General features: G+C 39.9%; 3 protein-coding genes across 5 annotated transcripts in view; 2 read left to right on the top strand and 1 right to left on the bottom strand.

The window, feature by feature from the left end:
* LOC105454879 (zinc finger protein castor homolog 1-like) overlaps positions 1–7,627 on the top strand; it is a 79,381-nt gene extending 71,754 nt beyond the window's left edge. The window contains exons 7-11 of the mRNA XM_011697819.1: positions 2,283–2,861; positions 3,100–4,743; positions 5,092–5,190; positions 5,324–6,245; positions 6,359–7,627. Coding sequence (XP_011696121.1) covers positions 2,283–2,861; positions 3,100–4,743; positions 5,092–5,190; positions 5,324–6,245; positions 6,359–6,863 — 3,749 coding nt within the window. The 3' untranslated portion in view covers positions 6,864–7,627. The remainder of the gene's footprint in view (positions 1–2,282; positions 2,862–3,099; positions 4,744–5,091; positions 5,191–5,323; positions 6,246–6,358) is intronic.
* An 11,100-nt stretch (positions 7,628–18,727) lies between these two features.
* LOC105454880 lies at positions 18,728–22,854 on the top strand. Its single transcript, XM_011697821.1, has 3 exons — positions 18,728–19,004; positions 20,927–21,128; positions 21,416–22,854. The coding sequence occupies exons 2-3, from the start codon at positions 21,041–21,043 to the stop codon at positions 21,979–21,981; spliced, it is 654 nt and encodes a 217-aa protein (XP_011696123.1). The 5' UTR covers positions 18,728–19,004; positions 20,927–21,040; the 3' UTR covers positions 21,982–22,854.
* A 4-nt stretch (positions 22,855–22,858) lies between these two features.
* On the bottom strand, positions 22,859–25,960 carry LOC105454877 (alkaline phosphatase, tissue-nonspecific isozyme). Of its 3 annotated transcripts, none has more exons than XM_011697816.1 (8): positions 25,796–25,960; positions 25,145–25,347; positions 24,850–25,042; positions 24,190–24,353; positions 23,771–24,118; positions 23,503–23,701; positions 23,215–23,439; positions 22,859–23,051 (listed from the first exon to the last, which is right to left on the bottom strand). In XM_011697816.1, exons 1-8 carry the CDS (start codon positions 25,860–25,862, stop codon positions 22,876–22,878), a joined length of 1,575 nt encoding a protein of 524 aa, XP_011696118.1. In that variant the 5' UTR covers positions 25,863–25,960; the 3' UTR covers positions 22,859–22,875. The 3 variants fall into 3 exon arrangements, with proteins under 3 accessions (XP_011696118.1, XP_011696119.1, XP_011696120.1); XM_011697817.1 differs by having other exon boundaries at positions 25,145–25,379; positions 25,796–25,879; XM_011697818.1 differs by having other exon boundaries at positions 25,145–25,382; positions 25,796–25,868.
* Between the last annotated feature and the right edge of the window lie 1,224 nt (positions 25,961–27,184).

The following is a 27,184-nucleotide window of genomic DNA, read 5'->3' as shown; positions in this document are numbered from 1 at the left end:
CCAGCCAAAGGATAAGTTAATCGCCGTAACCGAATGTTACGCAACGGCGCGTAACTGGAAGCATATCCGGTGACACCGGCGCTTATTATTAAATCGGCCGGAGTTACTCGACTTCGCGCTGGAGAGGCGATCCGATTCGCGTGAGTGCCGAGAGAAAACTTTCGCGGTTTCGCGTAGAAATAATGTGAGGCAAAAAGGCACTGTCTTATCCAAAGATGTATATTTCTTCGTTGTAGCGAGAGGGAGAATAATACGCGCCGAATTCTCCCTTGCCACACTTTTTTTCCCCTCTCGGTAACACTCCGTTCCTCTTTTTCGCTTTCTCTCTTTCTTCCTTTCTTAGCCTCTCTCCCTTCTCTTTCTCTCTCTCTCTCTCTCTCTCTCTCTCTTTCTCTCTTTCTCCCTGAAGACTAAACTCTTTCTCTTTTTGCACCGGGATGCGTATACGTTCTTGCAGAAACGCTGCACGGGCGGCCAATGTACGCGGCGTTCCCTCCGTTCCTGACGGCACATATACCACGAAGAGCGGGGAGTCCCCGCGAGCCACGAGAAATATTCGACAATTTTTAAACTCGTTCCTGAACACGCGGGCATTCAAACGCCGCGCACCAGCCTCTCGCAGTCAGCAAGTACGAATTTCTGAGAATTTCGGCCGCGTCCTGGTAGGGTGCACCGAATGCTGGATGACGCGCGTGATAGATGTTGGTTGGGATTAGAACACTCGAGCCCGAGGAGGACACTCCGGGTTTCGACCGATGTGACACGTGATTTGTTGTCGTTCTGTGATCGGCCCCGCGCTGCGTCCGATTAATCAACGAGAAGCGCAGTCGCGATGCGCCTTTGTTCGTAATTCGCTGATATGGCCCGACTAATACATATACGATTATCCTTTCATGCATCAAATCTCTATAGCCACTCAATTGTGTAGATTTGCATTTCTTGGGTGTACAATGTATCAATCTAGTGCCCGGCGGGAAAGTACGAGTATAGGACGGCTCGTGGAAGAGAGGTTTGCCGCGTCCACCGGTATTCGACATGCCCGAATAATAAAATTTAAATACATCCTGGCAAGAAATGCAAATGCGACCGCTTGAGAGTGCTTTAACTGTAGAATTATTCGTTTAGGCAAAAAAAAAGGGGGGAGAATACGGCATGGTGTATGTGTGCGTGTGTGTGCGTGCGCAGTTTATTTCCATCTCTCGTGTGCGCATTACCTCGGGAGATAATTATCGCGAGCGAGGATTGGTCAACCGAATTGCGTCTCGCGCTCAATATTTTCTTGCGTGCCACGGCCGTTTCGAGTCTTTTAGGAGAGCTATGAACGCGCGGAGAGGTAAATCGCTTCTACGCGCCACCCTCTCCAACCTCCGCATCGCCCGCGGCCACGCCACGCTTTTTGCATATTGCGTATTGCGATCGGCCCCGATAGTTCTTTCTTTTTTTTAAGCCGACCATTCTTTCCCGCTCCCGCGCGCTCTCCTTTTTTTCCTCCGTCCTCTCTCCTTTATTTCGCGGCGCGTATCCGTGCGCGCGCCCATCGGGCAACCAGTTTTCGGTCGCGCGCGCGGGAGAGTGCCATAGGTCGACGAACGGTGCGCTCATAACTCGCGGTATGTGTATCAGAAGTCATTCCGGTATGCGCCGTTTCCTCTGGCGATGTGAACGCGAACCCGTATTATCCAGACCGATAGTATCGCCCAGAACACACGGTCGGTAAAATAAGATGGTTGCCTGTGGAGGGACGTGTTTATGCCAGACCGAGCCGAGTTCATATCGACCGAATACCCATCTGGCTCGCACGGAAAGAGACGAAGACCTCGCGCAGATTTCTAGGGCAGTTTGTGATCTACTGAGATCTGTCGAGCTTTGAATTTGAAATTTGATTTTGATAGCAACTTTTAGACATTTATAGTATTTCACAAATATTTCACTTATTATAACACGTTCATTGTACATTAAATCAAAATTATATTATAACGTAATCTACTTTGAATAAGAAACGGAGAATTGTTGTCGAAATGTTCTTGCTTATTTGATTTGATTTTTTGTGTAACATTTTCTTCTTGTATATTTTACAAATATTTCACCTATTATATTATACACTAGATCAAAATTATATTAACGTAATATCTACTTTAAGTTAGAAACGGAGAATTGTCGTTGAAATATTCTTGCTTATTTAATTTTATTTTTCGTGTAATATTTTTTTGTACGTTGAATTAATTTAAATATGTAGTCGATTCAATTTAATATATAATAAGAGTGTTTCTCGTCTGTCACAGCCTTGCTCAGGCAGAGTATGTCTCCGGTAGCGGATTCTCTGATGAGTGGTTCCAAAACGTCGGTGTCCCAACCGATCATCGATTATTCCCGATACGTGAGGAGATATACGTCCAGCCAAGAATGCGGCAGTACGTACTGCAAGGAACTGGGTTGCAGGGAGCACTTTCATTGTCTGGACTGTAGCGGCAGGGTGTTCGTGAAGAAGGAGGAAATGATCAGGCACTTCAAGTGGCATAAGAAGAGGGACGAGTCCCTGCAGCACGGCTTCATGAGGTACTCGCCGACGGACGATTGTTCGGAGAAGCACCCCGGCCGGACCTGTCCGCACAATAGAAAGCAGACCCACTACCATTGCATCCACGAGAATTGCGACAAGGTGTATATATCGACATCGGACGTGCAGATGCACGCAAATTACCATCGCAAGGACTCGGCCATCATACAAGAGGGCTTCCAGCGATTTCGGGCCACCGAGAGTTGCGCGACTGAGCATTGTCCGTTCGCTGGACAACGGACCACGCACTTTCACTGTCGTCGACCGGGATGTCGGTTCACGTTCAAAAATAAGGCCGATATGGGTGAGAAGCGAACTGTTTGCGTGATTAATGCTCGCTCTAGATCGAGACTATTCATCAATCGAAGCCTTTCACTAGAAACTTAATGTGTCGCAAACGTTTCGGATTTAATTCTTACGCTGAGAGAACGATTACGTTGATACATTTTTATTTGATGTACATATCTAATTATATTTTGTCGTTATTTCAGATCTCTCCATGATTTGCTCTACAAGTTTTCTTTTTATTTTTATTTTTTCAGACAAGCACAAGTCTTATCACATCAAGGACGAACAACTGTCGCGCGACGGTTTCAAGAAGTTCATGAAATCGGAGGCCTGCCCGTTCGAGCAGTGCCGATTCTCCCGGGTTTGCAATCACATTCATTGTATACGACCGCACTGCAGCTACGTTCTGCACTCTTCCGGCCAGCTCTTTTCGCACAAGCGAAAACATGAGCGTCACGAGTCGGAGCTGGCTTATCGGAAGTACAAGCAGGTTACCGCCGTGGGTGGTATCCGTCCACCTGGATCATGGGCGCCGGACGAGTTGAGCGCTCAAAGCTGCTTATCTCTAAGTCTGAACGGCGAGAGCTCGAACGAGGGCAGAGGTTCTCCGTCGTACTACTCCCTGGAGGATTCTTTCCAAAGCGCGAGCGACCTCGCGATGGATCTCACCGCTCCGACCACGACCATCACGGCCAGCGGGAGTTCCGTTAATCTCGATCAGCAGCAGCATCAACCATCTCAACAACTCACCGCCGCCGAACTGGCCTATCTGGTACCGGCCACCGCGGATTGCGCCTGTAACACGGGCAGAGAACACCATCATTGCGGACTGGACCGCTGCGGAACGACCCTGAAAGATCCCCGGGAAGTCAGGGAACATCTGAAGGAACATGAGACGCAGGAGCGCATAACGGACGCTTTCTTCGAGGAGGGCGGCTGCGACGACGGTTGCCCGTACGCGGACAAGGAGAAGCATTATCATTGCAATTGGGAGAACTGCCGTGAAGTGATACTTTCCACCGACAAGCCGTTTCGCAGATTGCAGCATTACAAGATACACGAGTACAGCCGGCAGTTGAACCTCTCCTGTTCCTCGCACGCTCTTTCCTCCGACGTCACGTTGACCCACCTGACGAACATCGACGCGATGTTCAGGCGGAAGCGCGGTAGACCGCCGAAAAATCGCGTCATAGAAATCTGGTCGGGCGGCGACCCCGCGACACACACTCACGATTCGCCGCAGGCGATCTTCACGAGTTTTAAGCTCCCGAAACCGCAAACTCCTAATTTAACGTCTAATATGCTGATAGACGATCGAGAGGGCAGCGTATCGCCCTCGAACAGTCTAGGCGAGCCCGACGGATTTGCTACGTACAACTCGGAGGGATGCCCAGACACGGCCTGCGTGCTTAGATCAACCAGGCACCATCATTGTTCGCAGTTGCGATGCCACTTCTCCACCGATCGGCCGGATCAGCTGCTTATGCATAGTAAGGATTTCCACGACAACGTCGATATACCACCCGGCTTCGCCTTCTACGATAAAATGGTCGACTGTCGACTGGCTGGCTGTCACAGCAATCGCGTTAATCGGCATTTCCATTGTACCAGACCGAATTGCGGATACTCGTTCGTTAGATACTCGACGATGGCGTTGCACGAGAAGCAACACTCGTCCGGTCACGTCGAGTCCTGCGGTCAAGAGTTGAATAATCAGGAATGTCAGACGCAACTGCAGTCGTCGATCCAAGAGATGAAACCTAGGATTCAAGTGAAAAATCCCGCCGAACTGATCGAGAAGCCTGACGAGAGTCTGACGGCGGCCGATCAGGATAGCAGGCTGATAATCGAGGACAAGGAATCCGAGCTTGCAAGTCCCGACAGCGGCAAGACCACCGGTAAGTATGAGAAAAGAGAGCACTGTACGCTCTAATATTTGGGCAAGTTACGTTTGGCAATGATCTATTTTTTTTTTTTTTTTTTTCGAAGAAAACACATCAGATATTTTCTTCCACTCAAGTACATATATGCATGCTTTTTCTTGCACGTAGTTCGCACACCAGTTTACACGTCACATCTTGCGTTTGTCGTTGAAGTAGGACACTCTTCGCTATTCTTCCGTTTGTTTGTTTTGTCTCATTGAGATTGTTTTATCGTTTTATTTTCTCGATGTACATACACACGGTGGTTGTATTCATAGCGGGCGGTATATTTGAAGTGTTGGTTGTTTGGTTGATTGTTGCTAGTGGTGAGGGCGGCTGGCACCTATTATCCGGTTAGCGGACCGCCGAGCGAACCCGCACTTCCGGGCGTCGTGCTATCCATGCGAACTTCCGTGCACCAAGGTTCGTCTGTCTCTTCTTGACCAAGTTTTGTGCTTCCGAGAGTATTTCTGTATTAGTAAAAAATTAGTTCGCCTACGTCTCTCGTGCCCGCGGGGCGTCATAAGCCGGGCTCAGAAAAACTTTGACATTGCAGAATCACCGGTCATGCCGTCTATGAGCTCTACCTCGCCGCACACTCTGTACGGACCGGAGCAAAGCTGCAGCAGGCCGTTCTGCAAGCTGAAACGCAAGAATCATTATCACTGCAACGCATGCAATCAGGCGTTCTCCGAGCTGGATCGCCTGGTCGCGCATATAGCGAAGCATTCGACCGGCGCCATTCTCAGCCAGCAGCAACACGACATAGTCAGCCCGTCGCCTAATCAGCTGCAGCACGACTACATCGCGCAGCTGTCGCAGAAGCAGCACGACTTCATGTCGCCGAACGCTCAGATGGCTCAGAACATTCAGAATTTTCAGAATCAGATGCAGCGGCAGATGCATCAGACCTTCAATCAGCAGTCTCAGTCGAAGGATATCAAGTTGGAGAAGCCGAGGTGCAGTATCGACATCGGTGTGCAAAATGTCCCGAACGTCAAGCGGGAGCCGTCCGAAATTGCGTGTAGGGACGAAGGCAACAATACCGCGTTAGACAGTCATGAAAACGGCCAATTGGCACAACCGCCGATTCAGCCTGCTGGCAATGTGCAACAGCCTTCGATACCGACAAGCTTCGAACTCGATCTCAGCCACGGCTTTCATTTTCCGAGCCCCGCGGTGATGGCCGCGATGAACCAGCAGATCGCCCTGATGAATCAGGCCCTGCCGCCGTTTCTTCAGCACGGCGGAATGTACGCCGGCGCACCCGGGCTGATGTTCGCGCCCGGTTTACCGCCGGCCAATTTCCTTCCACCCGCGAGAGACGAGAATCCCCTAGCCTCGCTGGCAGCTAATCTCAACATAAACAAGAGATCTCTCTCGCCTATAGACAATAATTCGCCGGAGGCCAAGAAGCAACGACTTCATCATTCGATGCGTATGCTGAAAGACGAGCCTGTACCGGAGGGATATGTCAGGTTGGTACAATTATTTTCGCGCGAACTGAATTGGATTGGTTGAAAGTTCAATTTTATTTTATCGCCAATTTTCAATTTTATTTTAATTCAAATCTATTTTTATTTTATTACAGATTCAGATTCAACGAGGACTGCAGGTACCCTCATTGCGGCTACAGAGAGCATCAGACTCACTTCCACTGCATGCGTCAAGATTGCGGCTACTCGTTCTGCGACAAGACTCGTTTCGTGCAGCATACCGCGCGGCACGAGCGGCTGGACACCCTGATGGGCGGCGATTTCCAGCAGTATCGGGCCAACGTGCCGTGCGGCAGGGCTCAATGCGCGTACACGTCGTCCCTCGGATCGATGCAGAACAAGGCGTCGCATTTTCATTGCTTGAAGTGCGACTTCGTCTGCACAGACACGAATAAGGTGGTCGCCCATCGGCGACAGCACGCCAAGTTGGACAGTATTGCGGCGGCGGGTTTCCAGAAATTTACGCCCAGTCAACCGTGCGGAGCGGTGCAGTGTCAACACTCCGGCAAGCAGACGCATTATCATTGTCTGCAGTGCCAGTACGCGGTGCTGGGCCTGGCGCAGATGTCGGCGCACAAGTACCGACACATGGACTCCTAACGATCTCCCGTAGAAGTCCTGCGCGTGGCAGGACGCCCGAATAAAGCATTACCTTGGTCCCTGTAGACATTCCCTAGAGAATGGCGTTGCCATCTTCTTCTCCGGGCTAGGTGGAAAATCGAGAGCGGAACCGGTAGGGGACTAGTCAACGACTTTGTCGCAAACACTCGCTGCCCACCCTGTCGATAATTGTCCCGCGTGGAAAAAAAAAGTCTAAACGGTCGTCCGCGAAATTCCGGAAGACGCCCATTAAAAGACAAATTCCTAGTCCCGATAGACATTCCCCGAAAGAATACTTGAGTGCCTCGATCGTTCGCGGTCGGGCGACGTTCCTGGTATAAGATATGATCAGTGGCAACCTGGTAGGGGGCTAGTCAATAACGTTTATCTTGAAAATGACAATACTATTAGGTCGAGATCTTCGAATCGAGATACGTTCGGTATCTGCGGCTACGTCGGGAAAACGTTGAGGCGATTTGGTGTCTTCACGTATAGAGTCTGAACACTGAGGCGAGCCGACGATGAAGAATCAGGGGAAACGCATTGTTCGAGCAATCTTGGCAGACTCTTAGTAACGCTTCCACGTATGAACTGGAACTTCGAAACGAGGTAAATTCCGAGAATTACCGAGATTTACGTAGTCGAATCTCAAAATACAATTCTTCCGGACCGTGGACTCTTGGGAGCCGGAAACGAGAGACTCGAGAATCTGGCGTAGCACTAAGACAATAATACGAAGACAAGTCTATAGTATAGCTTTAGTATGAAAAAAAAGACAAACTATAATATTTAATAGGAGAAAAGAAGAAAGAAACCTTGTACATTTTTCCCTTTGTTAGTGTCATTCTGTGTACCCTCCGCGTGAAGTCCTTACGACAATCTAGATAATAGAATAGTTTAATCGTTTAATGCATTGCCGGCCGTAAAGAACGAGGAGTAACAGTAAATACGAAGTGGCAAGTCGGCGACGTGATAATTCGATTGGTATTTTCTACGCTTTACGAGATAATATTAATGCGGCGGTCATATCTTTCGCTTTGACACCTTGAAGAAGTGGGGGAAAGATATAATGATAATCCTATCGTCTAGACTGCAGAATTAAAAAATATCTATTGCGTTATGTCGGCGGTATTAGCGTTCCTAATTGCGCAATCGATAACGAGAAGATTCAATAATATCTACAATATATCGAATACTCCTTATTTCCCTAATCTTTTATATTTGTTGTAAAAATTTTCAGAACAGTTTCCTCGTGTGAATCTTTCGGTTATTAATTGCAAATTATTTATTTAATTAATTTATATGATTGAGAGTTGATTGTGCAATGACGATGATCCGTTATAAATTCAATACACAAAATGGACAGAAACGAATAACACATGTTTCGTGCTGGATTACGTTCTGGAGGGTACGCGATGAATATTACAAGCAGTATTGATAAATTGAAAATTAATTAGAAAGACTGCGAGCCGAGACATAAGAATGAGGGATAGAATGGAAAAAAGTGTGAGTGGTCGTTGAACGATCAAGTTAGAGAACGTGAAAATTAAAGAGTTCGAAGAGAGACGGAAATTATACAGGATGTCTCGTATTCAATGGTACAGCACTTGTGGGGAGGTAGTGTGGACCAAACTGATCAAAAAAGTCCTCTACCATTTTGCGATCTTCGCAATAGTTATCGAGATACTTATCATTAAAAAATAATTTACGCCAAGTATATACAAGCGTATTGTGCATTAGGTACTAGGGCTTCAAGATTCATTCGGATTTAACGCTATCCGAATATTCGTTTATCCGGATTACGAATAAATGTGACGCTTCAAATTCGGGTTATCCGGATATCCGAATCTTTTAAGATACCCGAATAATAAAAGTATCGGATCTGGATCCATATTTCGAATTCAAATCTGGATTCGCAACAAATTTAGATTCGAAATCGAATTTAAGTTTGTAGCGGATTTGGATTCGAATTTGGATCTAAATTCGATAACTAAATATGAGAGTAAAAAAATGTTTTATAGCTAAAAGGGTATAGCTTTAAATATACAGTTGAACCTCGATAACTTGAACCTCTAAAATTCGAAAACCTTTATAAGACGAAAATTTTGTTCATCCCCTTCCGTTCTGCTGCGGAAAACCTCTATAAATCGAAATAAAATCAACCTTAACTCGAATTATTTTTCAGGAATTTAGATATATATTTTACCTCTGTAACTCGAACTTAAAGTAGCCAGATCTCTACAAATCGAAATTCACCTCTATAAGTCGAACTTCCATTGTCGCTACTTCTATAATTCAAAGTTGTAGCTATGTGTAACCGTGAGTAATAGCCTGATATTTTGTTTTATGGTTACATTTATCATGTGTATGCAATAAATAATTACTGTTAAATATTGATTTTCTTGCTTTAAAAGCCATTATAATTGGAAAATGATAAACTCTCTTATAAAGCTTCCGTAAATCGAATTTTCATATGTTAACCCTCTTTTACTCGAATTTCGAAAACTATAACTCGAACAATTTTTCTAGTCCCTTGAGATTCGAATTATCGAAGTTCGACTGTAATAAATAAAAATGCATTTTCAACAAACAAATTTATGTTATTTTAAATTATATATAATACATATACAATTATATAATTATATATAATAAAATAAAATACATTGAGGATGTATTTTATTCAAATTTAGATCCGGATCCTAACTTAAATCCGGATCCAAACTCAAATCCGGATCCAAATAATTCGGATATCCGGATTACCCGAATAATCGGAATAATCCGGTTTTGAGATTTGAATTGAAACCGATCTCGGATGTCCAAAAATCTGGATATCCGAATACTTAGAAGCTCTATTAGGTACATCTTATCTAACCCAAAAATATTATTTTAACAAGTAAAAGTTGTCCAAAAATCAATATAAGATCATACAAATTGCCAAGTATTTGATTAGACATAGAGAGTAGAGACAGAAATATTTTATTCCAAACTACAAAAATATGTTTTTAATAAATCGTTTAAATTATTCAAAATTATATGCAGCAAAAGTTTAATGCCATTGTCTTTCCAAATAACTTTAAGTTTCGTAATAACAGATTTAAAGTTATTAAAATGATTAATAGAATCATAGTGAAGCAAAAACTTGGCCATTATGTAAAATTTTTTCTTTTTTTAAAATGATTAGTATCTCGATAACTATTGCGAAGATCGCAAAATGGTAGAGGACTTTTTTGTTCAATTTAGTCCACACTACCTCCCCACAAGCGCTGTACCATTTAGTACGAGACACCCTGTATATGTGCGAAAACGAAGAAGGAGAGGAAAGAAAAGATATATTCAAAGTATGTTCTAAAAAAAGAAATGGTCGCTGATCGACATAATGCAAAGCTGTTTAATATATATGTGCATATAGTGTATATGTATTGTGATTGGTACGATTCGTTCGAAGAAAAGTATGAATTTTCTCGCTTCTTCTATTCCTAAAGCACGCTCAACGATGATACGAGATTCCATTTTTCATTTGATAAGTTTATTATTTTCTCGCACGTAATCTCGTCGTATTACTTCTTATCGTATCGTAGGAGCATCTTCTCGCTCCTCATTTTTAGACGCGAACTAGAGAGAAGAATTTTGCATTAAATGAATTTTTGCATTAATCAGATTTATCTTTTATCCTCGGAGACAAGATACGGTCCGTTTGCACAGAGAGTGATAATGACACCGGATGAACGATAAGGGGAGTATCCGGAGAGTATTTGGCGTGTGACGTTCTCGCACGGAGACCAGACATTAAGAGACACACGCATTTCTTCTCGGCGGATAATTAAATGTAATTACACAGAAAAATATTATGCGACTGCTCGGCGAGAGGTGCCTTTGGGATCTTTTCCGAACTTCTGTAGGACCGTGCCTTAGCAATTTTTAACGGTACAACGGATACGTAAGAAGAGCTATTTGTTCAACATAGCAGCAGAACCGAATCGATAATCAGATTACACAGTGTTAGACTACCTACATACACCTCATTTGTAGCTATGATCGAATTTCGGAGCAGAATATCGTAATTACAATTAATGGAGAGATCACGTTTACGTAGATGGATTAAACGAGAAGATTGAAATTTAATTTTAAAAGATAATTAAATCTGAAAATAACAGTTTTCTAATGCAATCATCGATTTCGGTGATCATATCGTGTGGTTCCTGAATTAGATTCCTCTCTGAATTATTTTAACCGACTGGCCGAAAAACGATCATAGATTTAATAGTAAATGGAAAGAGCGTTAGTGCCTTAAAGATACGTCAACTAGATGAAACGCCGCAGAATGTAGTCGCCGATATTTAAATGGCCATTTTCTAACGTTTTTACATTTTTTATGAAATATCTGTAATTCGTTTGAAGGGGAAAGAAAATCTTAATCTGTAATATTTTATCGTCGCCGAGAAGTTCCCTGATTTTTCACGTGCAAAATTCAATCTCAGAGACTGATACACGAACATTTTGCGAAAGGTTTTCTTAGAATTGTACTCAATATCTTACTCAACAATTTGTTGATATGAAAACTACTTGCGTTAATATTTTTATTAAAAAGTAAAATAATCTCACACAATGTTGCATCAACAGCAAAAGAACGGTCGACCGTTATCTTTTGAATATGTCACAGAGACACTTACAACTTTGTGATGCCATCAGAATACAAATGTGTCTGCTCCCAATTAAGATATCGTCGCGACTGCTGTATTATCGTATTAAGTGAAGATTAGTTTACAGTCCAATGGTCTAATTTATGTCGTAGACATTGGTCGACCATGAATTTAAAATCGCAAAAGATATCATCCACAAACATATGCGCTGTTAAAGTCCATACTGGTAGAAATACATATAAATAATTTCTTAAGTAGAACAAAACCTCATGTGTCACATATCAAAAGTATTGTAATAAAAAGTCATATATCATCACTGAGAGTATGTTCGGTTTCTGCAGAGGAATATTAATTACGTAGTGGTAATAACTGTGAGGTAAATAATTAAGATGCTATGTATTAAAATGAACATCTTGATAACTAATGACAAAATGGTTTATTTTAATTAGAAGTTTCATCCGTCAAACAATCCGGTAGTAATGAAAAAGTTCACTGAAATAATTTTGAAAGCGACAATACGAACAGCAAAGTTCACGAAAAATTAAAGTTTTATATTTAAAAAGTCATTTAACGATTTTCCACTTCACATTACTGAACCTGTAAACAGCCAAGCGAGATAGATCGATCGCGGTGATTCTAGATGGACCGACATTTCGGTCGGTCGCGCTGATCCCTCGAAAGCGAACCGAGGATCTCAATGTCCTAATAGTTTTCCTGAAACATTACAATAGTAGCATTCCATAGCAAGTCGATAGTTATCGATCCTGTCCATGTCGACGGTGCGTCCTCCTTACGCGGCAGTTTAAAAATCGTGAGGAGAGTTCGTCGGTCTCGTGGTATCGTGTGTCGTATCGGCGTATGTGTAACGCGATATCGAAGCGGATACCAATCCCAGAAGCAGAAGAAGGAAATGAAAAAGAAAAGATATCGTTCTCAGATGATCCGTGCGCATCGGGAACGTGGAGAGGCTAGAGTCCAGCCATTAAACAAGTGCCATAAAACCACGCTGTAAAAATCGAAGTAATTTTTCTATATTAAGTCGAGAGAGAAAGAGAGAGAAAGACACTTGCGCGGGACTATGGAAGATATTCAGTATGTGGTCGGTAGACAAATCTGTATAATATTTATTTAGTATTTAGTCAATAGAGCGGGGATGCGTGAAAAGAAAAAACGAGAGCGAACGGTGAAAACAGTGGGAATAGTCGAATGAGAATGAGCAAAATTCACCTACTTGGAATGTAATTGCGAGAAGTGAATTCCGATTGAATGTTGAGCGATAAAGAGAGAGAGAAAGAGAAAGAGAGAGAGGATTAATAACAACGATGTACGGTGGTTGCCTTATATATAAATATGAACCTTTATTATATACATAATATATATAATTTATAAAGACTATTATATATATTATTATATAATATGAGATATACATATAATAATAACGTGGTCATTGTCCGAAAACGACAACGAAAGCGGGACGAGAATGAAAAACAGTATACCAGTAGAGTGTATTATTCGAGAAAAGCTAGAGAGGTTCTATCGTATGGCCGTTAGTGCTAAAAATATCCGCTGTATGGATCTAAGAGAGAAGAAGCTATTATATAATTTTATCTATTATTATTATATTATTATTAATATTATTACTGTTCAATTTTGCCCGACACGCTCGCCTTGTCGCCTTCGAATCTGCATGACGAGCATGCGGGCATTATTCTATGTATTATTCTTTATTATTATTATTATTTTTATTATTTGAAGTTATGCCTATCAGATCCACCTTGTAGCCTTCGAACCTACAAGGCGGATGTGTCGGCTCTATTATTATTATTATTATATTAATGATTATGGAACCACATCGTATGTAGCTGTGATTTTGCTTTCAAAAAGTAAAAATTAAAAATATTTATAGCAACTGAGACGACATCTCTACATTTGTATTCCGTTCAATTATTACCTTTAATTTATGCTTCTTACGGTTTTTCATCATTCTTTATTTTCTTTTCTGTAAAATAGGAGATATTAGTTAATTAATTAGAATGATAAAATGTGCTGTATCATAAACTGATCGATCGTTTGTCAGTACGATCGTTCTTACTCGGCATTTTCGTGAAGTAACGAGAATCCAATTTCATCGTATCATATTTGACGCGAACGTTGCACATTCGGACATAAAAAAATCCAGTCTTCCAAGAAATATTCGATATTAGTCACATTAAGCGCCACGACATCAAACGCGATTGATTATATTTATACAATTGTGTCGCGCATACCTATTTGGAAAAGATATGCAAAAAAAACTCGTGTACACAATTCAGAGAAAATAATGTAAGTGCGCAAAAACTTTTCGATAAATTTTGAGCGAGTTGCTTCAATTTTTTAATCTTGTTTAACGTTTTGAACGAAATAATTACGACACCGTTTAATTAATATGCTTGAGATAGCAAAAACTTGCATCCGTTAAAATCTGATCAAACATAAATTTCAAGGACATAGTTAATTTATTCCTTTTATTACATATTACAGGCTTAATCACAGATTATAGACTAATGTTAAATTACCAATTAAAATCTAAAGATCAAGGCAAGACATTAAAAAAGGAAATGAATGTCAAATTTTTGTATACATATATACATGACGCAGATTTCTTTTTTCATTTCATTCAGGTGTTCTCATAATTAACAATATATAATAAATTATTATTAATTTATTTATTACTTAATTAATTTTTAATATATTTATTTGATATTTTAAACACTGTTCTAGTCATTTTTGAATTTTTGGTAAGATTACGATTCCACGTAAAAGATTATAAATTGTTAAAATTTAACAATGATTTACATAACTTTACAGAAGTCATTCAAAGTCAACTTTAATAAAGTCAACCAACTGGTTTGCAATTTTCTAACTACGTCCGTGGCGGTGTATTCTGCTCGTTTAAACACCATTCACTCCCATCGTGACCGTTAGCGTCAATCAAACGTGCGATAGTGGGAAATGATCGGCGAAGTGGAAGCGATACAGTGAGTAAAAGCGAGAGCAATAGACAAAAAGGGAAAGTTGGATGAATATATAAACATGTATTATGGCATACATTTGCTATGATTAATTCGGTATCAATTTCTCGGTTTACGAAGGCAGCGATGTGATTTTCCATTTTTTATTTCACATAATATCACACGATCGCAATTCACTTAGATTTTTATGTCAAAGAAATCGAGAATTAATTTAATTTATCGCATATTTTATTTTATTAAACAAGAAATGTATTGTGGCTTTGAATTAAATATTTTGCTGTTAACCGGTAAAATCAGGATAATTGATTTTGGCTGCGCAAAACAGTCAAACGCGATGACTCAAAAAAGATGATTGTGTGATTAGGTCGTACTGCAATTAAATTTGTTATTTGTCAATTATCTATAAGTCGAATTAATTAACATTGATATGTAATATAATTTTTAACCAAGAATGATTGAAAATATTATGACTTGAGAGAACGTTTTTTTTTTTTTTAATAAAGATATAAAAAGAGCCAAACACTATTTATCTTTTCATAAACAATTTTAAATTTTTATAACAATCTTTCAAAACAGAACCATCTGTGTGTTTTAATGTATTTTTTAATGAATCGAAGTCAAATAAGATTTAATCGACTTATAGTTATCATTATATAAAACAAAAAAAACCAGTTACGCATATTTGTTGAATTATTTCAAATTGGAAAATTTTAAAAATAACATTCTTCAAAAAAGATTTCGGTAGGCTTCACAAAATGAACCTAGAATTATAAATGAAAAGAATATATTGTCGACGCAGTTACACAAGAAATTCCGTCAAGCACGCATTGCGGATAAGAATTTCCCAAACACGTGATCACTTCGTGAAGACGATGGTCAATGGATTTGTCTACACATGGCTGTCTGCACATGTTGCAAGCGTGGCTCCGTAGTTCGGCTGTGTCACAATTCCCAACGTAAAAGAGAGAAGAAAATAGCCTGAAAGTTCAACTTGTTTCGATCTTGAATTTAATGAAATGTAAAAATTTGTCTATATATATCACAAATGTAACAACCAATAACTTCTACAGAAATTTTATTCAATTTATCAACAATCATGAAAAACTACATAAAGAATTTTTAATGATTTCTAACGCAGAGCAGATTAAACGACTGACAGATTATCTCTATTCTTTTAACCTGATAAAAATTTTGAATTGCATTCACTACTGACACGTGATAAACACGAGATATTGATTTGCAAAATTTAGTAGCTATGATAAAATTGTTGTTTTGTCGGTCACCTTTTTGAAATGTAGTTGATCTTACTTAGGATTACATCATTCTCGGTTTTCTCAACGCCAATGAGAATGTTAGTTGTATTTGCTTTCACGTGCTGCGCACGTGCGACCAGATAACAATTCTCAACAATCGCGATTTAATTTGATTTTAATTTGACACATAGAGTACATCGGTGAATCTTTTTGCATGATGCGTAAATTTCCTCTTTTTGCATTTGCATTTGCAACATAGATTCGCCGATTGCTTTTTGCATATATTGTGTAGTAATTGAGAACAGACACGCGCGAGTACAAGCGATGAAAAAAAGAGGAAAATTACGAGTACTGAAATAGAGCAGTGTAAAGTGGGGGAGGGAGAGAGAGGGGGAGTTCACTACAGGCAAAAAGCAGCTTGACGTCGATGAAGAAAAAATTGTGGAAAAATATTTATAATATAACAAATTTTTTTTACAAAAATATAGAATTTTAAAAATTATAGAAATCATAGAATATAGAACTTTCTAAATTATCATTTCGATTTTAAATATCGTGTTGTTTATTTGTTTAATAAGAAGAAATTATGAAGAAAACTGGACTTTATTAATGCAATCTTACAATTTTTAAGGATTTTTCAATATTTCAGGCAGACTCGGTTTATCTTCAATATAATGTTTACTATGTTTTTGGAACAGGAAGCATATGTATGTATATTTCGGTATCTGATGATAAACTGCCGCCAGTAAGATGTGTATATTTTTGAGGCTGAAATATTCGATGCGTCAGACAGTTAATAACTGCGCCACACGAATATAACTGCAGTATCAGACATGAAAAATATTTTGAATGTTTTCGCTCATGCACATATTTGTAGCGCACAGGTGACAGGTGCACAATTGAAATCTGTAAAACATGGATAACATCAACTTAATGAATCTATAGAAAGATGCAGACGATTATTTATTAATTGACTTTTTTAATCAAACAAATATAGTTGTTTTTCAAACATTGTTAACGGAATTTTTAATGAGTTACAAGTCCACGAATAAACTGCAGACACGTTACGTACACGTGCTTTTTTTTGCGCCGTTTCGTATAATACTTTAATCAGTTTTAGCATTAAATTTCTTTTAAATTTTGCTTATCGGCGCGACAACCGCGTTTATGTATATGTATATATAATATATTAAAAAGATACGCTATGCAGTACTGTAACTATGTTTACGTAAACGCGACGTTGAATAAAATATATGAGCAAAATTGCTTTTATCGAAATTAGATTAGTCGGAAACTTTCCATCGTCGGTTCTGGTGGGACGCTTCAGAAGTCTGCGAACTGAATTATGACAGAAAAAAATTACATCCGTATTTATAAGATATCATTACCGAGACATTGTTTTGTCTACATTGTAAAACAGTAGTCTGGGGATCCCAACATCGAAACAGTCATTGGAGAACACGCAGCCGCGTCACGCTCGACGCGTGTCGGGATAGCCTTGAAAAAAGCGAGGTCAATGAAATGACACGTATTCCTTTTTTTGCCGGGAAATCGGCACTTCAATTTAACTGACGAAATTCTGTTTATTAACGATATCATTATCGTGGGGCATACTTAGCGAAATTGAATAGAGAATTGTCTTTTCTCGTTATTTTTTCTGTTTACAAAATGCAATCACGCATCCTCCACGTGCATGCCTCAGCGAACGAAACCGCTATCGATGGCCCTTCGGAAGAATCTCCCTTCTCTGTAGGGTCTTCGATCTTAGCAATTATGCTTTACGCCTGTGTTTTCGTTTCGGGACAGGTTTTCGAGACCTGTTTAGTTTCAGGTATTTGCTTTACATGAAAAAGCAATAAAAGTCATCGAAAAGAGTAATAAAAATAACATCTTGTTAAAATAAGAGAGTATTCGTCATTCAAAACATCTTTTCAGTATGCATTTGTTTTATATTTAATTTCCCTTTAAAACAGGTTTTAGTTAATTATGATGCAATATTTTAGCATTGCGCAAAATCCAAGGCTATTAGTTTCTGTTTAACTATGTTTTCTCTTGGAGTCTCTCGTTCCTTTCATAGAAGAATCTCACTTCACTGTTGTTAAATTTAGAATATTTAGAGGACATATGCATTGCGTCTATATTTCTATGAAACAAATAAACATGACTCCAAAATAGCTGATGAAATCTCGCGCACTATTGAATCTATATGTCAACTTTAATCCTATTTAAGTCATCATTGCTTCTACTTAATAGTTATTTTTAACTAAAACAATGGAATATATTTAATTTAAATTTGGATTAAATTTGAACTTTTAAATTATTCAACTCCATTGTTTTAGTTAAAAATAACTATTTATTAAGCAGGAACTGCGACGATTTAAATAAGTTTAAATTTGACACTATAGATTTAACAATGCGGAACAATTTAGAAATTTTAATTTTATTTTATTTATTTAAAATAGACCAGGAAAAACCTTAATAAACTTTTTGACGGAGTGGAAAAAATTACGCCTCGCCAATCTCTTTCAATTGCAGAATAAAAATTTATTGAAGTCATCGTCGTGACGCAAACTTCTCTACGTTTCCGCCGCATAAAAGTATAATTCCATCAATAATTCCATGCGGGCATCAATCAAGTTAGGCTTTGGGCCGGCAACACCGAGGGCGAGGAACGAATGCGTGCGTGTCGAAAGGCTCGTCGGCCGCGCACGCATTTCCTCGCGTCGATGACCTTTTTCCTTTTCTCGCTATTCATATGGGAAATACATCTCGATCCATCGAGCTGATGCCGCCGTCTAATCCGACGTTGGCTCCGACGGAAGTCGCCGTTTCGGACTGGCTGCCGGAGCACGCCGGCATGGCATGCTCCGAGTAGCTGATCGTGATGTCACGAGTTCGGAGTCGGTAGAGGTGGCCAAACGGCTGGTAGTTGTTAGCCAGCACAACCGAAGCCGGTTTAGTAGTCCAGCGAGCATCGGGATGCGACACACTCCACCCAGCAGCACCAGCAGCTCCTCCACTCCCGCGTGTTGTATTATTGATCGCGAGCGGATCGTTTGGCGAGGCGACGCGAAGGATGGGCATATTTCGCGAATTTCCTATAGTTTTCAATCTCTACAAGAAGTACAGTTAGCTCTCGGCTCTTTCTGCGAGATCGCGTTCACACGAGGCAGGTGAAATTCTATCTGGTGGCTGGGAAACAGACGCCGAATCATCCATTACGCTGCTGACACCAAGGTGAGCGCTATGCCAAATTATACAAACTTCTAAAAATATTTATAAGAAGTATAGGGATCTTCGTGATAGAATTTTCACTCTATTTAATTTAATTTAAAATGTTCCAATCAGCGGTAATTTAAATGAGGTCGATCAAAACCGTGTTCTACAATAGAAATGCATTGCGGGTAAACATTTCTTTATATTATGTCCTGATCTTTAATTCAGAAACGTAGTATATGCTTGACACTTATATAATAACTTATTTGCAATACATTAATAATTAATTTAATAATGCGGTATAAAAAATATTACTTATACACATGCAGATCTAAAAAATTATCCTAATTATTATTCAAATTATTAGCTTTAGAAAGATTTACATAATTTAATTTATAATTTACATAATTTAATTTACTAATGCGGTATAAAAAATATTACTTATACATATGCAGATCTAAAAAATTATTCTAATTATTATTCAAATTATTAGCTTTAGAAAGAATGATTTACATGACTGATTAATTTTGCGTTTTCAAATTTAAATTTTGTTATTTATAAACACTGTATATATGTGTTTTTTTATTATTATTTTTTTAATTCATAAAATATTTATAATTTAGTTTATTTGTGTTTTAAGACCGACAATTGCAATTGGAAATTATACAAAATTCACACAAAAAATATTAGACACCAAGATCTGCGTTGATAAAAAAAGGCAATCCTTCGCTTATTATTGTATTATTCAATCCATTTTGTGTTATCAATCCATTTATTATTGTTTAATTTATTCGCTTTTTAACGAACAATATTTACTTACTACCGTTTAAATAACATTTAATTTTATTTATTAACATGGTATAAGCCATTTATAACCAGATTTTTAGTTTCGTAAAATGATCTATTTATATGGAAAAAAATGCAATGTATAGTGAATCCCGATAGTCTGTCCGATTAAATTATCTAACCTTACGGCGCTTCTAATCCACTTTGTTAGCCAACAATGAGAATGTTCTGCGCACGAATTAACTTTCTTTTACTTCATGATAGTGTAAATATATGCAGTTACGGCAGAACTCGGTTGCCAGAGACAAATTATAAAAAATTCTTTTCTAAATGTTTTCTAAGCGACCAATACTGAAAAATATAAAGATAATACTTTTGCAATTTAATAAACTTAATTTCAATAATTATATTAAATCATCTGTAATATACATTTTACATTTTTACATTTTATTACTTACAGTTACACTTTATTATTACTTACATTTTATTATTTACAGTTTACATTTTATAATAAATAATTTAAATATGTAAATTTCGATAAAGTTTAAAATATTAATATTTAACAGTCAATAATTACAAGTTTCCGGCGTAAAATGCAGTCCCGGGGTTAAAGGCTTTAAAAACAGTTCATCGAACAGTTTTGAGAGAAAAAAAAGTTTTTTTTTAATCAAACAAACACTGTACATGCATATTTCTCATGATTGCTAAGCCACGCAAAATTTTTGCGACTGAGGAATTAATCTCGGGTCGACAGGCTATCGGATCGTGACGCCTTTTTTTTAACCACACAACTTCGACAGCACGAATGACGAAAATCTTTTAGTACTGGCCGAAACGCTCACTGGTGATCTCCACCAAAAATTCTCGTTGTCGTCGCCAAAGACGATCGGTTAGGATTTTTCCCATCAGTTTACTTTTATTTGACTCAGGCTTATTTCTAGCAAGGTAAAACTTTAAGCTCGGTTTAATTTACTCTTTATCTTTTTCTAATTCTTAGAACTGGAAAAAGATAAAAAATAAGTTGAACCGTGATTAAAGTTAATCTACATTAGTGGACATTAGTATTGTCTTGAAGAAATTCGGTTATCCATTCCTTTTCACATTTCTGTTTTAGATACGCTTATATAGCCGTCACTAATCGCGCTTATCTTTTTCAGGTAATATTCGCGTATATTTCCTAAGGGAAGAGAACTTTACACGAAGATAAATCAGGCAGCATCGGTCTCCGATTACGGATAAGACCATTGCATTCTCCTGAACATCGTGCTAAAATGTCGCAGATGTCGGAGATCATGGAGCAGAGTGACGGCCTAAAGAGGAAACCAACTCTCGTTAGACGAGTGTCCGACATGTTTAAGGGTAATTAAACGTTTACGTTCTTTATCCTTTTCACGGCCCTTTCTTCGTAGAAAGATGCAGAAACGTCTGCAAATCGAATAACTATAAAGACGTTAGATGTTTTTTTTTTAATGAAAAATATGTTTGACCAAATAATATCTCGGGCGGTTCCGCTCTTATCGCAAAAATTACATATGTAGTTGGAATATCATGTAATAAAGCTGTTTTCGGGACTCACGGAATGATAGTAGCTACGTAATGCCGTTCGTGCTGATTAAAAGTGTTTCTTCTCTCTCTCCCGACGACAGACGGAAACTACAGCGGGCCGCCGATGCTCTTCCGACACGCATCAATGCAGAAGATTCGCCATTGCTGCCAAAATCTCAACCTGCTGCCGTATCTCCTCTACTCCTTCGACAATTCCAAGTCGCATCCGTTGGCGCGCAAGATGCACGTCTACCTCAGCCACTTCCTCCAGGAGATCACAATCAGGCTCCTGATCACGTACGAGAATTTGCGTCAATCCGTACTGCGCGAGATTCATGTCAAGAAACCGGCTGTCGCGCAAAAAGCGACCGCAGAGACGAGCGACGAGCTCGCTAAACCCGCCGCGAGGTTCAACAGGTTTAAAAAGCCGAAACGCGAGCACTCGCGCTACCTCACCGCGGCGGTGTACCTCGTGCCGCTGCTGCTCGTCTTCCAGATGATAACTTTGTGCGGCCTGACAATCGTCGGCAAGTACACCCCGGGTTTCATCTTCCTGATCACCTCGATGCTCTTCCTCGGCGGTATCGCGCTCAAAATACTGTTACACCAGTGTAACAGCGCTGTGCTGCACGGCGTCAAGAATTGCAAAAGGATGAAGGTACAGTGATCCTCCGTCTCACTGTGTTCCTCAGCTGTCGCTTCGTCGTCCGAAGACAAGGAAGAACAGGAGAGAAGACTCCTCGGTGTCTCGAAGTCTGCGTGTTCGTCGTGTTACACGTTGGTACCAAACATTTTACCTTTTGTGCACAATCGACAAGACATTAATATATGTTAAGACGTTCGCGTTGATAAAACCCCCGTAAAACAGCCTCTTCAGCATCTTGATGCATTAGCCCTTTTTTTTTTCACGTTCTTAACGTTTCCGATTGTCAGTTTCATATATGTTATTCCTCCTCTTTTTTTTGTACGTTGTTAAAAACTGTTAAGCAGGGCGTAGACGTGTATATTTCGAAGGAGACATTTTTTTATAAGCTATGACGTATAAAAAAATATGCAATGATGTGTTTTAAGCGGAAACATAATCTTGATTGTTCTCAAGCGTAATCTTCGGAGGACCGCTCGCATTCTTCGACTTCATGAAGGAAGTATTGCGAGCGCCTTCGTCCTCTGCAGCATAAGACTGAGAATTATTTTTAACGTATATATTTGTAAATAAATGTGCGAATAATGATATATGTATATATACATATATTTATATATATATATAACGAAAGATGGGTTTGTAAAATTGTTCTCTGTCTTGCGACAAGAAGAAGAAAAACGGAAGATACAAAGCCTTCGATGCGTCCATTGAAAGTTAGTCTCATCTGTGATGGTGGTGGGTACAAGTGATATCTCGCGGGCACTTGCAATACCACTTAATTACACGATAAGAGTTAAATATTTTATGCGTAGAGATGCGGATTTCTAAAAATACACCTTTACCGATCGTGCGTATCGATATTGTTTTCTACGGAAAATAAAAAAAAACCTGATAATACTTCTGTTGGTTTCTGCAGATTTATTTGTTCACGATTAGAGCTAACGAGATTAGGCTGCCAAATAAGACAATTGCGTCCGGAACATAATGCGATATTCCCGCGCTGTTAGAGTACTCGCCGATACTCGCGGCGTACGCGATGACATGCGCCACGTAGTTCTGCTCGTGCACGCTGTGGAAGAGATGCGCGTGCGGTCCTGCAAAATAAAGTCGAGATATATTTAAGTGGACTCGCCGTGTGGATTCACGACGATTATTCTTTCCGCAAATTTCTAAGTCGATCGGGGAGACAATTGCTTCCGAGCCCGAAGCCTTTTAACTGCAACCTTCGCAATAACTAATTAGATACTGTTGACGTACCTATAGCGTACACGGCCACGTCTCCACCACCGTGATGAGCCTCGTTCGATATGATTGCAGCTTGCTGACTATAAGTAAAAGCGTTGGTGTTCGATTTGGACGGATCGATTCTCGTGACTTGACCGTTATTCTTCGCGGCGTAAGCGATATTGTTCGGTCCACCCGTGCTGTAGGATAACGTCGTGTAGGGCAGCCCGTCGTATTTAGATTTTTTCTGAGCGACTCCTGAAATATTCTCACGTGAGAATGAACGATCCGAGGAAATTTCGTATCACGTTTAGATCTTACCCAGAATGGATGAACCTCGAGGATTGTACCCGGTGAAGCTCATCGACTGCGTGTGATCGCTCGTGACTATCACGAGGGTGTTGTCGGGGTCGATCATTCCGAGAGTGGCGTTAACGGCGTCCGAAAGTCGAACGGTTTCCAGCAGTGCTTGAGCGGCGTGACCGCGATGATGACCGTAGTCGATCAGGCCGCCTTCGACCTGGAAAAAGCAGGTTGGAAAAGGCATGATCTCATTCTCGCAACATTGCCCGCGGGATCGTAATCGTACCATTAAAAAATATCCCTGTTTGGATTTTTGCAAAATTCGTAAAGCCGTCACGGTCATTTCTTCCAAGCTCGGCTGTCCCTTCGGGCCGCGCTCACGATCCCAGTCCATCTCGATGTGACCGTTGGCGAAGATACCGAGCAGATAATCTACGCTGTCGACATCGACCCGGGATAATTCCTCATTGTTTTGCACGACTTTGTGAGCCAAGTTTCTACTGGACTTGTCTTTTGTCCACTTATCGATGAGATCGCGGCCGTCTTGACTGTAGCAAGCCCACGTATCTATCGGATCGAATTCGCCCGCGGTCACATTGGATTTCAACACTTGTCTGCCACCACCCATTATTACCTGCAAGAAAGTAAACGCGTCATTCATTGCTCATCTCGTAGTGCAACAAAGCGCGGGTGCTCCCTATTTACTCGAATGTTTTTCCCCGGCTCGTCCTCCACTAATTGCCTGGCGATATCTTTGCAGCCAGTAGCGTTTTTAGGCATTGTGGCTTCGCACTCCCATTTGCGATTCGCGCAGTGCGCATAAAGCGGCGCCGGAGTCGCATGAGTGACTCTGGTATTCGTTACGAAACCTATATATTAATTAGTAATTACATTATGCTTCACGAAAAATATAAACTTATTTATATATAGTTATAATTATAAAACAGAAGGTTTTATCTTTGCCTTAAAATTTGCAATTGACACATAACAGTTTTAGCATATATACATATTTTTATACAAATTAAATATAAAGCGGCACCGGAGTCGCATGAGTAATCTCTGATATTTGTTACGAAACCTGTATGTTAATTAGTAATTACATTATGCTTCACAAAAAATATAAATTTATTTATATATAAGTATAATTATAAAACAGGTTTTATCTTGGTCTTGAACTTTTTAAGAAAATTATCAATTAACACGTAACAGTTTTAGCACATGCATATTTGTATACAAATTAATGATAAAAAAGTTAATAAAGGAAAAAATATTTTAAATCATTTATATAATAATATATATATATATATATATGTTGTGCAGATAATTGTTTAGGCTTTCTAAAGTGAGATTGTTATCGAGCCCGACCTGTGGCTTTATCAGCTGCTTGGGCCCACGCTATGAATGAATTTACGTGATAACTCCCATTCAAGCTTGCCTCGCAATCCCCCAATTGTACGTTTGCGTCTAGCCCTACTACTTCGTAATTCGTCTTGACTCCCCCGAACAGAGCGGTGGCGGTGCAAGCCGAGTCGGGGACTTGTTCGTCCGTTGTGTAAGTCTACATTATCAGCAAAAGATACATTCGAACACGAGGATCTTGTACTTAAAAATATATTAATTAAAGTACGAGTCACGTCTAATGAGAAAATTCCATCGAGACCTTCAGTAGCCCGATATGGGGAAAATGCTCCCAGGCGAGTCGACTGGTCTCACCACCGCGATAAATTCTGCTGGCCGTTATGGTGTCCGGGCTCATCCCATCTCCGACAAAGAGAATTACGTTTTTCGCTCGTTTTACGTTCCAACGATACGAAAGAGATTCCGCCAGTTCTTTGTTCGCCAACTGATGCCAGTGCCGGCTGTCTGCGTCAGAAGCGATACGCTCAATCGCCTTCCTTCTTCGACAGATACATATATTTGCTCATGCATGATTTGGTAACGAGTTAAAAATAAACGTTAATCTACCGGAAAACAAGTCTCGCACTTTTGCAAAATGGAGGAGAAATCGGAGACGTGCTAGAAATTTCTTTCTCAAATGCAAGAATGTATACGCGTTTATCATTATATGCACGTTGATTGATTATCGTTTTAAAACTTTAGCGTATCACGCGGTTCGAGTGTGATTAATATTGTCCTTGAACATGTGCGATATCGCGCGAGACTGTATGTCATAAAAATTTCATGAACTGTGCAGATCTAATAATCGCTAAAATAATGGCTGTGATGCATGCGCTAATTCACAAAGAAGCGCGTTCACATTATAAATTATATTTAAACATATGACTTATATTTAAAAATAAGTTTATGTTACCTTCAATCGCGACCACATTTAAAATCTTGATAAAGCACACGGCCAGGTAGATGGCGAAGTATCTCATTTTCACTATTCACAGACTTTTATCCGCTTGTGGAGAAATCAAGAAATGGAGAAACTAATGAAGATTCCGTACCCTTTAGACTAAATGATCTGTGAATACGGCCTCTAGTGAAGTATGGTGGGAATCATGGAAGCAGAAACTATCTCAAACGGTAACGGTAGATCGCCAACAGTGCTGCTTGCAAGTAGCAAGCAGCTGTTGCTTTCAAGCAGCGCTTATATAAGCTTACACGTACAGCGCTTAAATTCGAACGCAGCCTCAGTATGAGATAAATGCACCTACGGGCGTTACTCGCTGCGCGCCATAAATCGCGTCGCACCGACAGAGAGGCAGAGGGATGAAAATAAGAAAAATAATTCTAGTTGGGCTAACATTCATCGTAACGTTTTATTTGATTTGTTGTTAATATCCATTATCGGTTCTTACAGATCGCAACACATCGCGTAATATAATCTTTTATATAAGTTTCGTTTTTTTTTATCCCCTCATCTCTTCGTCTTGGTTTTAGTCTTTGAACAAAACTACTAAAAATAGACTCGATAAAATCAACCGCTCAAAGCCTCTTTTTTTTATATATCTCTCGTCTTATTTGTCAAGCGCGAGTCGATGAGATCCGAGATGCAGTCGAGGATATATTGTTATACATTCGAGAAGAGAGAGGAGGGCATCGCGCCTCTCCTGAAAATTTCTAAGAAGCTCGCAGTATAGTAATAGATGAACCGAAAAACGGCTACTCGGTCTCTAAATTGTTAGCGCTTTATTTCGCTACGATATAAACGTTTTGTTACTAATATCGTTATATCAAGTTTGTCGTCCTCCAACGCGCTTCGAATACAATGAGTGTCGCTGCGAGCGTATCAATCGAGGAGCGTGAGATCGTCGTGAAATTTTACGTTACTCTACGTTACTCTCGCGTCCAATGTCCTCGGCGTGCGTCAACCAGGAACGATTTTGATTTTGTGCAAAACTCGCGCCCCTTGATTTCGCTCATGGTTTTACAGAACGCGTGACATTTTGTTTTGTGGCTTCGAAAAAAGAAAGAAGAATTGTGTCGCTGCAAAAGAAATTTAGGAAGAGAAACGAGATGGTACCGCTAGTTTTTCGAACGAAAGGCAGCGTTCAGCTTCATCTAATTTCGACTAAAAGTAAAAATTCTCCGATATTTTCTCTAAGAAGTAAAACGCGAGATCTCGAAATCGTTAAGCATAATGTTGAATGGAAACGACAATTGGGTCTCGTCCTGTTTGCAGGACAACGCTCGCCGTGTGTCAATGTCGGCCTAATATAAATTCGTCTACAAATTCTGCCTTATATAATAATAA

Source organism: Wasmannia auropunctata, unplaced genomic scaffold (assembly GCF_000956235.1).
Source record: "Wasmannia auropunctata unplaced genomic scaffold, wasmannia.A_1.0 LD335973.1, whole genome shotgun sequence".
Taxonomy (NCBI): domain Eukaryota; kingdom Metazoa; phylum Arthropoda; class Insecta; order Hymenoptera; family Formicidae; genus Wasmannia; species Wasmannia auropunctata.
Note: the sequence above shows the minus strand (reverse complement) of the source record. Positions and strands in the feature narration are given on the sequence as shown.